Raw genomic sequence first — 13,787 nt, 5'->3', positions numbered from 1 at the left:
TTCCAGATGGTGTGTCCGGCCCATGGGCCAGCAGTTTGACACCCCTGCACTAGATATACCCATCTCAAGATGTTTCTGAAGCTCACAGTTAATCCTCTATTGCTTTCATTCTCTCTCTCTCTCTCTCTCTCCCTCCCTCCCTCCCTCCCTCCCTCCCTCCCTCTCTCTCTCTCTCCTCTTACTGTTTTAAAATGTGCTTCAGTGCTTTTTAACTTACAGAGGAAAAATGAATGGTTTGTCTTTAAGTTTTCATCAAAAAGCACTGGAGTACATTTTAAGTACATATAAAGTTCTGCCACAGAATCCACAAGTTTGTGTCAAAAGCACTGAAATACATCAGATACATATAAAATACTGCCATTTCAGCTTTAAATAAGTTTTTGTTCATTAGAGAGCAACGGTAAAAAGAAATGTAACAGTTGGTATTTTAGCAAAATTGGAGATTGATTTTAGAATATTTTCCCTCAAACTGGCTCCAGGGCAGTATCTAACTGTTTTGTAGCCATTTTGCCTGCTTTCTGTTATACGTCCTAATAAAAGAGATAACACGCTCAGGTTGGCTACTATTTGGTTAAGGAACATTATTCATTTATTCTGTAGTTTTCACCTGTTTTGTAAAATTCTACTCCTTCACAGAAACATATGGCACAAGGCTGATAGCAATATGTACTGAAGGAATTGTATTAATTTCAAAATGATCTCAGAATAAATATTGATAATTTATCTCTCAATTTTCCTATTTTATTCCTTATTTATATTGTTAAGAAACAACATTACTTTCTTTGAGAATGAATATAGTTGTAGTATCTTTCATTATGACTCCCTTTCCAGTATAGATTATTTTGCCTGTTTTTCAGGAATGTCAATTATAGTTCAATTAGGCTATCAGTAAATCAATCACTGTACTCCTCACGCTGACAAATGAAGAAAAGAAAAGGAGGAGGAGGAGGAAGAGGAGAAGAAGGGGGAAACATAATATTTGTTTTTCCATATGAAGTCTTGTTTAAAATTATTTTTTTATTTTACTTATTTTGTCTTTTTCTAAGCCCAACTACTTGCCAACAATTCTTTTGTCATTAAAATATGGCTTTCAATTTATGAAGGCAAACCTTTGTTGCTTCTAGAATGGTTTTGGCAATGCTAAATGTAATCACTACGTCTGTAAAACTAATTTCTCCTTCCTCACTGAACAGACAGAGGAAGAAAGCAGTCATAGTTAAAAATAAATATCTTCAGATGTAACCACATGAAAGGAGACTTTTATTAGCACAATTAATTACCACATAACACACAAAATCAAGATGGTATCTTTCTCTGAATATTCTGTTGATTTCTATTTCTAATCTATAGAATTGGCAGTTTATAAACTGATTTAATAATAATGCTCAATGAAAAAATATTTTGAGTACAAAGTTGCCAATTTTATTCACTTTCCAGTCACCACCATCAAGAATCCTAACAAAAATCAAATTTAAAAATAACTTGTAGATTGGCTTTTCATCAGCCATTTACCATGTAGGAGAAATTCCAGATGTACTGTGTATACATATGCTGATATTTGTCTAAGCAGATCTTAACCATTTTAAAAGTTTGGAATTAACAGGGCTTCTAAACGGATGGTTTCAGACAAAGGTATTGTATAGCTATTCTATCTTTCTCCTTTTTTAAAATTAAAGTGAAAGAAGAAAATATTATTAACAATTGTTTAAAGGACCCAATCTTCTGTGAATATAGCAGGGATAGTCTCTAGATTTACATCATAATGGGGAAGATTTGTTTTTATGTTTGTTTTTATTATGCATAAAAATATTTTTTCTGTGGAAAAATTTATTCCACCTGCAATTATTTGCAGCTGCCATGTGAAGATCAAATTATACTTCTGAAAGGTTGTTGCATGGAGATCATGTCCCTCAGAGCAGCAGTGCGCTATGACCCAGAAAGTGAGACCTTAACACTAAATGGAGAAATGGCAGTAACAAGAGGCCAGTTGAAAAATGGGGGTCTTGGTGTAGTATCAGATGCCATTTTTGACTTGGGTATGTCGCTATCATCATTTAACCTTGATGACACAGAAGTTGCTCTTCTTCAGGCTGTGCTGCTGATGTCTTCAGGTGAGTGTGAACATTTTTTTTAAATATTATGAATCAACATCCTGTAAACCTTATAGAAAGATTAACACAAACTTTTTCAAACAAAAATAATAAAAATTAGATAACACTGTTAAAAAATCATTTATTATACAATGCTGATTTTGTGGCATTCAGGAACTTTAGTACAACAGATTTTCCTTAATGAGTTTGGAGATAGATCTCCACAGAAACTTTTGCTATTTCAAGTGTTCGATTAGAAAGCAAAGGGCCAATTTTTCCCTATGTGGGCTCAAACTCTGTAATTCTTGCTGTCTTTGATTTCCCATCCATTGGCAATGATAAAAGAGGAAAGGAATGGAACCACAAAGAAACAATCATTCAACAACTGCACTTCCTTCTTAGAATAAAAAAAACAACAATTTGTTAAATCAATAACTTAAAAAAAACTATTATACATGGTTTTATAATAATGTAGATATAATTGACTGCTTGTGATTGTGTATGAATATGGACCATAGACAAGCATTATGGTATAATTTCTGCCATATGGACTAGCACGTAAAAGAATCCTGGGCAAAGCTTAACATGGTTGCTGTCTTAGCTATAGCAGATCAAATAGGTGTTAAGAATTTATTTTAAAATGATAGTGAATTTTCCAATGCAGTGACCAAGGAAGTAGAAATAAAACATTGGCTTTTGCCCCCCCTCTTTTTTATTTTTATATAGGTTTTTCTTGGTGGAGTTGCAAGAGCCTTAAGTGTTATTTATGTCCTAATAGCTGTTGTTAATCCAGAGGCCAGTTGGTTTGGTGGTTAGATCATATTCAGAATCTTCTCAACTCTGAAACTCTCATGTGGTCTGGAGTCAGTTGCTATCTCTCAGCCCTATTTTATCCTTTTCTTCTTTTCACAGAGCTCTGAGATGAACAATTCACATTGCTCTGAGCTCTTTGGGGGAGAAAAGTAGAGTAAAAGTAGAAAAGTCAAGAAAGGGATGTAGTTCACAAATCAATTTTAATGGAAAGAATGAAATCTTCACTATGACTTGAGAGGCTCTGAAGAAAGCCTAACTCCCTTATGTGAGATGTAAAACTCCCAAATTTTGATATTCATAATACGAAGACAAGTCTGGTTAACAAAACAAAGGTTTATTGGAGAATAACATAAAAAGAATAAAAAGGAAAGAGAAGAAAGAAGAGGCGTTTGCAAACGCGGCCTCCTGGATCCTTCCCTATGGATTGGGTTCCAGGAGAGCACTGGCCTGGTTTCAAGTTCTGCATTTTATACCTCTACTATGCATGTCACATCTAAGGAGCTCTTTTATCTTTATAGATGTACTTTGAAGTTGTACTTAAAGTCATCCTGACCTCTTCCACCCATCTGCTGTTATCTTGTTTATTTGTAATTTTCACCTAGGGTCAAAATCCCCCTCTTTGATAGTAGGGTTTTTACTCAAAGTGTAAGTTCTTGTGTCCGGAGGATTTTTAGGCAGTAAACATTGAACAAATCTTCTCACACATTTGGCAGTGCATTGCTACATTTGTGTTACAGTGTTACATTTGTGTTAAATAGACAGTTTCATATATTACATTTCTACAATTATTTTCTACAATTTTATAAAAGAATAACTTTTATTTCCTTCAATCCCCCCTTTTTCTCTTCCACCTGAATTTATTCTTTTATACTTTTAATAGTTCATAACTTCCTATATTTTCTTTAGATTCCTGTGCAAGCAAGTTATCATATTCTGAGTCTTCTTTCCCCAGTGTTCCCCAATGGTCCTTAAATGGTCCTTCCTTCTACCAAAGAAGGTACAAAGGAAACAACAATAGCAGAAGAAAAATTCTGCAACACATAGTCCATGTTCTAGGAACACGATTTACAGGGTAGTCCAATCCATTGAAGTTTTTCTCCCACTTGGATGGAAACAGTTCAACAGGTGAGGCAAGTCGAAATTTCATTTTCAGGCCGTCCAGCTGCAGAACCTGTCACTGGAGAGGATATAATGGGACTTTCCATGGACTCACGCTTTGATTCCTTAAATCAGGAGGACTTGGCATAGTTGAGACCACTCAGGACTGGTATTTCTAGGTGACAGTTCTTTCCACCTGAATCCACTCTCCAGGAACAATGGCCAGAGACAGGTGGTAAGGCAGCCTGTACTGAGATAGAAGACAAAACCTGCGCCAGATTATGCAAATACTGAGTAACTTTCTTCTTTTCTTCATTGACATTCTTGAACCTTCATGTAACAAAAGCCTCCCATACATCATTTCAAAGAAACAAAAACAACTTTCCAGTTGAGGCCTACGTTGACATGGTCTCACCACTAAATGTTGTAAAGCTTTTTTATTTACTTATATTTATCACAGATTTGTTTAACTAAAGTATAAATACAACCATCCTGTTTTAGAAAATATTAATCATCCCTTGCGACCCCCCCTTTCAGTGGCTGCTTCTGTGTTCTAGCCATTGTTTTTTTTTTCAACATCCGTCTCCCATCTTGCAACATCCACCTCCCATCTTTAGTACATTCTTGTTCCTTCAACATTCTAAGGCTTGTGTTAAGGCATACAATTCACACATTTGGGCTGACCACATTAATGGCAGTCTCCCTGCTTAATGCATGCAATTCACAAGTCTGTGCAAACCAATTTAAAACAACTTTCCTGTTTCTTTCTTCTATTATACATTCCTTCCTTCCCTTCTTCCATTCTAACATAACTTCTTTCTTTTCTTCTTCCACCAATATTCAAGACTCCATAAACATACTTGGAGTCAGTGTATATTTTCTCTTTCTCCCTTTGTCATTTTTACACATTACTTACATGACTCTAATGGTTGGACAGGCTTTAAGAGTATAATAAGAACCCCCCCCCCAGACATACCACCTTGTAATGTTCCAATACATCTTCTAAGACTTAATATCACACTCTATCTCAGGGCTTTTCAACCTTTTCACCCATTGTACCACTTTTAAGATATGGCAATATCCAGTACCACCAGTCGCCTAGCAAAAACCTGATGACCAAAAAAAGAGGAAAAAGTGATAAAGTACAGGTAGTCCTCGACTTACAACTGTTTGCTTAGTGACTGTTCAAAGTTACAATGGCATTGAAAAAAGTGGCCCCCAAGCCACAGCTGAGCAAGACGCCTGCCCACCCAGCAGCGGACTTCCTCCTATCCAAGGTTTTCATTGTTGTGAGCATTTCTGTTGAGGATTGGCAACAGGAGTGGGGTGGGGGGTGTTTTGTTTTTATTTCCCCCATCTGCTGGGTGATTGCAGCAAGTTTTGGTCACTTGGGACACTGTGACCATCATAAATATGAATCAGTTGCCAAGCACCTGAATGTAAATCACAAGACCCTGGAGATGCTGCAACATTCCAGCTGATCGGCACTTCTTCTGGGCTCAGCAGAAGCACCAGGATCAGTGCTGCTTTCCAGCTGATTGGTGCTTCTTCAGGGCTCAGCAAAAGCACCAGGATCAGCGCCGAGCTCCAGCTGGAGCCTGGCACTGATCCTGGCGCTTCCATTGAGCCCTGACAGCCCCGAAGAAGCAGCAATCCTAGCACTTCTGCTGAGTCCTGACAGCCCTGCAGCTCCAGTCATCTCTCACTCAGGCTTGTGTGGTGCTGCCACTGGTTCAGCTCATTCCCCTCCCCCGCTACCACTTTTCTAGGATGGTCGCGTACTACCTGCCAGGTGCCAATGTACCACAGGTGGTACCCGTACCCCTGGTTGAAAAGCCCGCTCTATCTCAAACCCTGTGCACTGAACACAATTAATACAGTGAGAGCAGCAACAACACCCACAAAGATACCCACAAAATCAGCACATGTGGGAGGCTTTGGTTTTCATTTGGTTCTAGATAGAAAAAGAAATATAAAGTTTACTCCTTTTTCCTCTATTACCCCTCCTTCTGTCACGAAGATTGACTATTAGTCCATTAAGTCCTTCGGAACTTTAGCTTCAGTGGATCTCCTTTGTGAGATTCCACTTTCCACTCCTCTGGGGCTGGCATGGGCCCTTTTACTCGGGAGTAATGGGTCCAACCTTTTTCAGCTGTCTGGATAGCTGTCTCAGTGGTTAACAAGACGATGTAAGGTCCTTCCCAAGTTGGAGTTAGTTTTTCATCTCTCCAGGCTTTTATCAACACCCACTGTCCTGCTTTGTATTGGTGTATTGCAAAGTCCAAGGGTAGAGTTTGGGCAAGAATGCCTTTCTGTCACAGGAGAGAAAAACATCTGGACAGTTCAAGTACATATTTTCTAATCTTTAAATTATCTTTTAATTCAATTCCTGGTAATCCCTCCTTCCCCATCTACTATCGTATCTTCATTATGTCTTTCTTTTTCTTGTTTTTTTCTTTCTTTTTTTTTCCCCCCAACTACTTTGCTATGAACAAGTGTATACCTCCTTTAGGCTTCCTGATTAAAATTGCCCACACTTGATAAGAAATGCTAACCACCAAGACGTCCCCAAATGTCAATTTTTGACAAAAATGCTACTGGCTGCCTCTTTCCCCCCAATTCTGGGTCAAAACCTCCTCCAAGCCATTACTTTGTCCTTGTTTATAAATAAATTACCTAGCGGAGCCAACAAAGGAGAGCTCACCAAACTCTGTTTGCATTTGTTAACATAAGCTCTTTTTCTAACAGTTTTGCATACAAATCTTTAATCAAAACAGCATAGCTATTTATAATCCCAAAATTTTTCTCAACTTCTTTGTTTTAACTTCACAAAAAAATAAACAAGTTTAACAAGATATACTGAGTTACTGAAATAGTTTTTTTTTTATTGAAAATTTTTATAAGTTTTTACAAAAAACAGAAAGAAATACAACAATACAAAAACAAAAAACAACATATACAAAAAACTAAACATAACATCCCCTTCCCCTTCCCCCCCAAAACACCTCCCTTCCCCCCCCCTGAGCTTCCCAGAGCAGAATATAGGCTTAATTAAAAAAGAATTAAAAAATTATATATAAAAAAGAAAAAAAAATAAGACTAATATATATATATGTATATAAAAATAAGAATTATGAAAAAGCAATATGATATTTTTTTATATCCAATTTAAATTGTATAAATTCTATCCATTTATCCCAAACAGCAAGAAATTTCTCTTGCGTTTGTTCCTTTAAGAAAGCCGAAATCTTTGCCATTTCCGCCAAATAGGACACTTTAAAAAACCATTCCTGCAGTGTAGGCAAGGATTCCTTCTTCCAATATTGTCCTACTAACAGCCTTGCGGCTGTAATCAAGTTTAACATCAATATAACCTCCTTTGTATCACAATCAGTAACTATACCCAACAAAAATAACTGCGGAGTAAATTTTACCCTCCTTCTGAAAATTCTCTGAATATTCCACCATATCTTAATCCAAAATGCTTTTATCTCTCTGCACGACCACCAAATGTGATAATAGGTGGCATCCAAGCAACCACATCTCCAACATTTAGGCTGTAAGTCCGGGTACATGAAAGACATTTTTTGTGGGTCAAGGGTGCCATCTATAAAACATTTTATAAAAATTCTCCCTTAAATTCTGTGCCTGTGTAAATTTGACATTTCTTACCCAAATGGTTTCCCATGTATCCAATGGGACTGGTTCACCAAAGTTTTGGGTCCATCTAATCATACAATCTTTAATTAATTCCGTTTCTGAGTCCAATTCAACTAGCACTCCATAAATTCTCTTAATATGGGCTTGTCTTTGATCCTTCTCTTGCTTAATAAGATTTTCATCTTCTCTAAGAAAGCCCACCTTGCAATCCACCTTCCATCTATCTGCTAATTGCCTATATTGAAACCAAGAATAAATAATATTTTCTTGTGCTAACTCCTCCCGTAATTTTAATTGCCAATTTTGTCCATCCCATCTGAGTAGCTGTCTATAAGACACCATGTCCATTTTAACACCTCTTTTTATTCCTTCTATCGCATGCCAGGGTATAGCCCATAATGGTACTTTAAAATCACTTTTATAATATTTTCTCCAAATCCTAAGTAAAGAAGTTCTTATAATGTGAGATTTAAAAGCCCAATCCACTTTTTTATTGAATATTAAATAGGCATGCCACCCATAAAGTAAGTCCCATCCCTCTAGATGGAGTATCTCGAGATTTGTCAAATTTACCCAGTCACTAATTAGTGTTAAAACCACCGCATCATAATATAATTTCAAATTCGGTACCTTGAGTCCACCTCTCTCACGGAAGTCTTGCATAATTTTAAACTTAACCCTTGGCTTTTTCCCTGCCCAAATAAATTTATTAACACCCTTCTGCCATTCACTTAGATTAGTCTCATTCTTCAAAATCGGTAACATTTGAAACAAAAAAAGAAACTTGGGTAGAATATTCATTTTTATCACTGCAATTCTTCCCATGAGAGATAGTTGCAGCTTCTCCCAATTCTTCAAGTCTTTCTGTACACTAACCCACAACCTGTCATAATTATTTTTAAATAATTTTGCATTAGAAACAGATAGCATCACCCCCAAATATTTTACCTTATTAACAATTTCGAAACCCGTCAAGTTAGCCAAAGTCTGTTTCTCCTGAATAGTCATATTTTTAGGTAGGATTTTAGTCTTGTTAACATTAATCCTAAAACCCGAAACCAAACCATATTGATGAATTAACTGTAATAACTTTATTGCAGAACTAATAGGTTGCAACAAAGTGACCACCAAGTCGTCTGCAAAGGCTCTTAACTTATATTCTTTTTTATTAACTTCTATTCCTTTAATTTCCTGCAAATCTCGAATTTTGATCAACAATATTTCCAATGTTAAGACAAACAACAACGGTGATAGTGGACATCCCTGCCTAGTACCTTTTTCTATTGTAAATACCTGTGACAAACCTCCATTAACAATAAGTTGTGCCGTTTGTTTTTGATATATTACCGTAAGAGCTTGTAATATCTTTTCACCAAAATTCATCTTTTCAATTACTCTTAACATAAAATGCCAATTCAATTGATCAAAGGCTTTTTCAGCATCTAAAAATATCAGCCCTGCAGGGACTTGGTTATTCTTGTCTAAATATTCTAATAAATTAATGATTTGTCTAACATTATTTTTCATATACCTACCAATTATAAACCCAGATTGATCTTTATGCACAAGATGATGCACAACCCTCATAAACCTATTTACTAAGATTTTTACAAATAACTTATAGTCCACATTTAAAAGAGATATAGGTCTATAATTTTTTGGTAAAGTAAGATCTTGATCCTCTTTTGGAATCAAAGAAATAAAAGCACTACGCCATGAAGGAGGAATCTCTGAGCCCTGTAAAATATCATTGAAAAGATCGCCTAGTGGTTGGATCATCTCCTCCATTAAAACTTTATAGTAAACAGCTGTCAACCCATCCGTACCCGGTGCTTTCCCTAGTTTCAATTGTTTAATTGCTATCGCAATTTCCTCTTTAGTAATTAAGCCATTAATTTCATGTTTCTGATCCTCTATCAGTTTGGGAAAACTAACCTCACTTAAATATTTATTTATATCTAGGATTTGCACATTAGTAGATTTGTATAATTTTTGATAATAATCTAAAAAAGATTTCTTAATCAATTCCTTCTGAAAGACTAATTTGCCCTTATAATTTATTTTATCTATTATCCTCTGTCTCTGCTTCTTTCTTAATTGATAGGCCAGCCATCTCCCTGGTTTATTGGCATTACAAAATGTATTGTGTTTCATAAACAATAAGTTAGTTGCAGCTTGATCCGCCAGCAGCATATTAAATTGTGCTCTTAACAACTTTACAGATTCTTTAATATTTTCATCTGAAGGATTTAAAATCAAAGACTTTTCTTTTAACTTAATTTCATCCTCCAATTCTTTACGTTTTTGAGTCTGCCTTCGCTTATGAGAATTATTCATTTTTATCAAGATCCCACGCATAAATGCTTTACCTGCATCCCATACCATTGACATTGAAGTCCCCTTATGCATATTTAAAGCAAAATAATCCTTTAAAGACTCCTTTAGCTTTTGAATATTCTTTTCTTGTCTAAATAAGTTTTCATTCACCCTCCAGGATCTTCTCTCCTCTTTTTCTTGAGTCAGCTCCATCCAAACTGGACTATGATCCGTCAACGACCTAGGAAAAATCTTTACATTCTTTAGTCTATTGTATAAGTCCGTTGTAATAAAAAAAAAGTCAATTCTTGAAAAGGATTGGTGTCTATCTGAGAAGAAGGTAAAGTCTCTCTCCTCTTGATTACATTCCCGCCAATAGTCCCTTAGTTCCCAATCCTCCTTCATATCAAAAAAAGCTTTAGGTAATTTTGCCTGTTTAAAAAGAGGAGAAGAACCTTTCTTATCTCTTTGTATATCTAAGACGCCATTCCAATCACCCATTAATACCACGGATCTATAGTCCAGCAAAGTTATTTTTTGATGTAGCAATCTATAAAATTGTTCCTGTTGCTGATTTGGTGCATAAAGTCCCACTATGAGTATTTTCTTACCATACAGACCAAGTTCAATCATCACATATCTTCCTTGGGGATCTGATTCTACCAGACAAGCTGGTAGATTTTGCTTCACATAGATAACCACTCGCCCCTTTTTCCCAGGAGCAGAAGATACAAAATGAGATCCCAGACGGGCATTAACTAGGTATTTCTGATCTTTAAGTAAGATATGAGTTTCCTGTAGACAAATAACATCATTGTTATGTTGCTTCAAATAGTAAAAGATTTTCTTTCTTTTCTGTGGAGAATTCAATCCGTTAACATTCCAGGTCAGGAACTTTGCCATCTCCCTTGGCCATGAGCCTGGAGAAGACTCCCTGGAGATCTGCCATTCCTGCCTGTGTTGCAGAACTCTTGGGTCTTGCTCCTCCCACTGGCGATGAAACACTTTCGGAAGAAGATTCTTTAGCTTCTCTTTTACGTTGCTCCTTCTCCTTACGTCTGTAAGCTGCACGGGTCATTCTCTGCTCTTTGACCTCCGTTTGACGTTGCCATTCAGCTTGCAGCATCCCAGCAGAAACCAGACCTAGTGCTTCAGATTGCTCCAACTCTTTGCCACTCAGGGGTTTCTGAACAGGTGGAACTGAGCCTGCACCCAGGACCGTGCTGTAGAACTCTTTGGCTTTATCAACCGTGTTCAACCTATAACGCATCCCCGCATGGCTCAGAACAATACCCATCAGGATCTCCCATCTAAATGGCATCAATCTGGCTTTAAGCTCATTAGCTAGAAAAGCAAAATCTTTCCTACTTCTTAAAATTTTTGATGGGATTTCCTTTAAGATGATGATATCTTGGGCAGCAATCTGGAATCTCTTATTATAAAAAACTTGTATAATTTCATTACGCAGAGACTTCTTTGTAAAATAAATCACCACATCTCTAGGCAAATTCTTCTGCTTCGCAATCCAGGAATTAACTCTGTAGATTTTTTCCACTTCTCTGCGTAATTCTCCTTTATCCATATTCATAGCAAACTCTAATATTGCTTTTAATATAAAGTTAGTCAAATTCCAATTTAATCAAATTCCATTCAGATAGAAACAAATTTCCATTAAATTTCCATTAAATAGGGAAAACATTTATAAATCTAAGCAAAACAATTTAGAGTCATTTCTTTTGGTTGATAGGTCTAACTCTAACTAAACAATTTAAACTCAAAAATTTCCAAAAAAAAGTTATCCAACAATTACTGACCCCTCTTTTGAGTAGAAAAAATTGCAAGCTGAAACTGTAAAAGTGGGCATTAGATTTCACAGCCACACCACCTTTCTCAAACCTGAATTCTAAGCAGAGAAAAAGTTAAAAAGATCAACCCCCCTTCTCCTTTCACTCTCTCTCCCTCTCAAAGCAACAAAGCCAGAAAAAAAAAGCAGGGGGGGAAGGGGAGTTGTGTCTGCAGATAGATTTTGAAAAGACATTAACACACTTTTGAATAACATTTGCAAAAGGGAAAGAGCAGAACTAATAGGCAAGAAAATGGTATAGGATTTCCTGCCTGAGCAGGTAACTTTGGGCTGTTCTTAAGAAGGCGAGGAAAAAAATAAACAAACACATCTTTCTTGTTGGACAGACAAACAGAGGATGTTTCTTTTGGTATCTTCTTTTCTCTTGAGGTTAGTAACAGTCATATTTACTTCACCCACAAAGATTCTGGCACATATATACATACCAAGACAAGGAAAAGAGAACAGAAAACTGACTGGGAAAAAAGTCTTTTCACTCACACACAGAGACATACACACATTTCTCTCATTCCCCTTATTTCCCAAAATTTCCTTTTCTACCATGGCTCCACATGGGCAGAGCCTGGGAAACCCATTTACAGACACAAGGCGTCCGCTGCTAGCAAGATGGGTTTTCCTGTTTGAAGCTTCTCAATTTTACAGTTATTTTTTTTCTTTTTTTTATTATTATAAATTTTTACAATTTTACAATAAAAACCCCTTCCCCGATCCCTCCCAACCACCCCAAAATCCTCCCCCATTCTTCCTAGAGCTGAATACAGGGTTAACTATAACTTATAAGAAAAAACTTTTAAACCAAATAAACCTCAAGCAAGTATAATCACATTCAGTAAACAAATTATTAAAAACTTTAACTCCATTATATATAAAAAACAGAAAGAGAAAAAGAAGAAACGAAAAAAAAAATAAAATAAAATAATAATAATAAAAAAACAAAAAAAACTATTCTACACTTCTAAATAATATCTTAAACTTTAAATATAAATTATTCAAAAGCTAAATGATATTTTCTTACATCATACTTATATTGTATAAAATTTATCCATCTTTTCCACACCAAGAGATACTTCTCTTGCGATTGATCTTTCAAATAAGCCGAAATTTTTGCCATTTCAGCTAAATAAGAAACTTTAAAAAACCATTCCTGCAAAGTAGGCAAAGATTCCTTCTTCCAATATTGCCCTATTAACAACCTTGCCGCTGTAATTAAATTTAACATTAAAATAATCTCTTTGTCATTACAATCAGAAACAATACCCAACAAAAACAGTTGTGGGATAAATTTTATCCTTCTTTTGAAAATTCTTTGAATATTCCACCATATCTTAATCCAAAAGGCTTTTATACTTTTACATGACCACCAGATATGATAATACGTTGCATCCAAGCAACCACATCTCCAACATGTAGGCTGCAAATTTGAATACATACGAGACATTTTTTGTGGATCAAGGTGCCATCTATAAAACATTTTATAAAAATTTTCCCATAAGTTTTGCGCTTATGTAAATTTGACATTCCTCACCCAAATAATCTCCCATGTATCTAATAAAATCAGTTCATCAAAATTTTGAGCCCATTTAACCATACAATCTTTAACTAATTCTGTTTCTGAATCCAATTCCACTAAGACACCATAAATTCTTTTTATGTGGGTTCGGCTTTGATCTCTAATTTGTTTTAGCAAATTCTCATCCTCTCTCAAACCCACTTTATAATCTATCTTCCACCTTTCCAATAATTATCTGAACTGAAACCATGAATAATTAATATTTTCTTGTGCTAATTCATGTATGGATTTTAATTGCCAATTTTTACCATCCCACTTAAGTAATTGTGTATAAGAAATACTATCCATCTTAACTCCTTTCCGTATTCCTTCTATTGCATGCCATGGAATAGCCCATAATGGAATTCTTGAATCAATTCTATAATATTTCTTCCAA

At 35.8% G+C, this 13,787-nt stretch overlaps 1 protein-coding gene across 10 annotated transcripts in view; it reads left to right on the top strand.

The window, feature by feature from the left end:
* THRB (thyroid hormone receptor beta) overlaps positions 1-13,787 on the top strand; it is a 288,188-nt gene that overhangs the window by 264,472 nt on the left and 9,929 nt on the right. For 9 of the 10 annotated variants that reach the window (XM_039343673.1, XM_039343665.1, XM_039343671.1 and 6 more), the window contains one exon: positions 1,853-2,111. In XM_039343673.1, coding sequence (XP_039199607.1) covers positions 1,853-2,111 — 259 coding nt within the window. Of the gene's footprint in view, positions 1-1,852; positions 2,112-3,855; positions 5,142-13,787 lie in introns of those variants that run through there. The other variant, XM_039343672.1, reaches the window with a different exon arrangement.

This window comes from Crotalus tigris, unplaced genomic scaffold (assembly GCF_016545835.1).
Source record: "Crotalus tigris isolate CLP2741 ecotype Arizona unplaced genomic scaffold, ASM1654583v1 scf7180000017871.4482833, whole genome shotgun sequence".
In the NCBI taxonomy this organism is placed as follows: domain Eukaryota; kingdom Metazoa; phylum Chordata; class Lepidosauria; order Squamata; family Viperidae; genus Crotalus; species Crotalus tigris.
This window is presented reverse-complemented; position numbering and strand designations above follow the sequence as displayed.